The 2,539-nt window shown below is 50.7% G+C and overlaps 1 protein-coding gene across 2 annotated transcripts in view; it reads left to right on the top strand.

Annotated features, from left to right (window-relative positions):
* The first annotated feature begins 6 nt into the window (after positions 1-6).
* Positions 7-2,539, top strand: part of NEBL (nebulette) — a 287,194-nt gene continuing 284,661 nt past the window's right edge. The window contains exons 1-2 of one of the 2 annotated variants that reach the window (XM_012731343.1): positions 7-82; positions 1,281-1,375. In XM_012731343.1, the coding sequence (XP_012586797.1) occupies positions 14-82; positions 1,281-1,375 (164 nt within the window). In that variant the 5' untranslated portion in view covers positions 7-13. Of the gene's footprint in view, positions 83-724; positions 788-1,280; positions 1,376-2,539 lie in introns of those variants that run through there. The other variant, XM_012731344.1, reaches the window with a different exon arrangement.

Genomic DNA, 2,539 nt, shown 5'->3' with positions numbered 1-2,539 from the left:
GGGAGCCGTGACAATGAACCCCCAGTGCGCCCGCTGCGGAAAAGTCGTGTATCCCACGGAGAAAGTCAACTGCCTGGACAAGGTGAGTGAAGGGGCGCGGGGCCAGCCCGACCCGCCTGGCGCCGGCAGCACCTGCTCTGAGAAGTTTTGGCCTCTGGGGTGGAACGAGATGTGCGGGTCTGTGCGTGTGTGTCTTGGCACTGGGTGGGGACGCGCGGAGGAAGTCGCCCGCTGGAGAGTCTCAGAACACTCGGAGTCGGTGATGCTGGAGCCGGGAGAGGCTTCTGTCGGGGTGCGGGGCTCAGCTGGCGGTGGCGAGGCAGCTGCGGAGGGCGCACCGCCGAGCGGCCGCCGGCGCCGGGTGAGCCCGGGCTACAATGCCGCGGCCCATTCAGCGAGACGTGCCCCCCTGCCAGGCCCCTCCAGCCCTTTACACCACGCGTCACCCCCATCCCGTGCCCAGCGCGTCTCAGGACGGCGGGGAGCTGGAGAGGCAAATCGTAATTAACAGGGCACTGGGCGGCCGCTGCCGCATTGCTAAGGATCATCTCCGCCGGAGAGCCTGGCGTCGCGAGCCCCGGCTCAGCGCGGCTGGCCCGACCCCCTGTGGGGCTCATCCTCCGGGGCTGGGAATTCCAGAGGAAGTGGCTTTCACCTGGTCCTGCAGCCCTAGTGCCCAGCGCGGGCGTGGATGGCCGGAACAGCCTGCGAGAGAGACCCAGGCACTATTCTGAGGGACCGACGATTGAAACCAACCGGAGGCGTTCCCTGTGAAATTTGTGCAGTGGTACGAATGCCTCATTAGAGCATCTGCCATCTGACTGTCCTCCCGGCCAGGGTCCGCCTTACCCGCAGTTTGTTGGAAGCTGGACTGGGGGATGAGCGTCAGCGGGGTTGCCTGGGGTTGCCTGACTTCGCTTAAATACATTTGTCGATATTCTACAGACACGGTGTTTAGGCACTTTGAACTGGAGGATTTCTTTTTGCTTTGAAGCCACTTTATGGGTTCCGTTTCTTTATTAACCCAGCTCAGATTTTCAGTCAGAAGTGCAGTATGAACAGAACCTTGGCATTTCTTCTGTATGAGTCTGTACCACAATTGTGGTGGGATTCTTTTAACACAATTTTAATAGCTGCCTGCTTTATTTACTTGGCAGAGAGTTTTCAAACATACCCACTGTTAGCTATAATGATTTTGCTGTCTTTTCAAATAGGGGATGTGATGCTGTACCCATGCGGAAAAGAACTTGTTATAAAATTTAAATATTTTTTTTTTCCAGTATTGGCATAAAGGATGTTTCCATTGTGAAGTCTGCAAGATGGCTCTCAACATGAACAACTACAAAGGCTATGAAAAGAAGCCCTATTGCAATGCGTAAGTATTGTCAACATGGTGTGCCTGCATGGCACAGCTCCAGATCATAAGAGTGGGTCTGCCTGTTTGGAAGACTTGATGCACTGTGTCACCCAGGTGTGGCAGTGGCCAGTGACCTCTTTATGCTGCATACTCTGTATTTTGTTAAAAGTCACTGCATTTACATCTTGTCCCAATGTGGAGGGTGATTAGTTGATGTCTTCATCTGGAAGTCTGTTTTTTGAGATTCACAAGTGTCGGAGTTAGGGGCATTTGTTAGAAACTACAGAAATTACATACTGAAAATGTGTGGGCTCTGAAGTGCATGTCACATAGATTTCCATTTTAATCACATTTCAGTTTCCATTTTAATCATATGATGATGCCATATTACAATTTTTTAAAAATCTGAACTTAGTTGCTGGGGGAAGGAGTCTACTTGGTTTTAGCTGAGACTACTCCAGAAATCCTGGAACTTATATAGGGAACCAAGGGCTAGAGGCATGGGTATTTCCATTTGTTTAGTAGCAGGTCTGTTGGTGGGATTAAAGAAGGCCAGCTTCCTTCGGCAGGTGTTTCTGTAGGCATGCCTCTAGCCTGAAATAATAGCAATTAAGTACAATGTACAGTTTGCATGTGCCAGGCCTGTCCTAAGCACTTTTTGCATACTGAATCATTTAATCTTCACAGACTGTAACACTTAGGAGGTGTTATAATTATTGTTCCCATTTGCCAAATCAAGAAACTGAAGCATGAAGAGGCTAAACCTCAAGAATTGGTTCAGCTCAGACTCAGAGGCTGCAAGTGGTTAAGTATTGGCCAGTATTTCCAAAGGGCTACCTTGCTGCCAGGGCATGTGTTTCTTCACTTTTTGAGCATCCTTCCACCTACTGTTTCCCATTGTGGGGTTGGCCCTGATCACTGAGCCTTTCCTTCCTGGTTCCCATGGGGGTGGTGGTGGTGGTGTCTGTCCAGCCTGGAGGTGGCAGGGGACTCTTGGGCTTTTGGCTGGTATATTGCCAGAAGTTCATTCTCTGTAGGGTTTATGAAGCAGGTTGATTCAGGTCTCTTGGAGGTGGAGTGTCCCTGGTTAGTTCACGCTCCTGGGAGATTGTTATCATAGGTATTGGAGCCAGTAAGTATTTGATCAGTAATGTTATGCGATCATACTTCTCTGTGAAATAC

The sequence above is a fragment of the Condylura cristata genome, unplaced genomic scaffold (assembly GCF_000260355.1).
Source record: "Condylura cristata isolate star-nosed mole 26May11 unplaced genomic scaffold, ConCri1.0 scaffold00030, whole genome shotgun sequence".
Classification (NCBI taxonomy): Eukaryota; Metazoa; Chordata; class Mammalia; order Eulipotyphla; family Talpidae; genus Condylura; species Condylura cristata.
The sequence above is the reverse complement of the archived record's forward strand: the minus strand, read 5'-3'. Positions and strand labels throughout refer to the sequence as shown.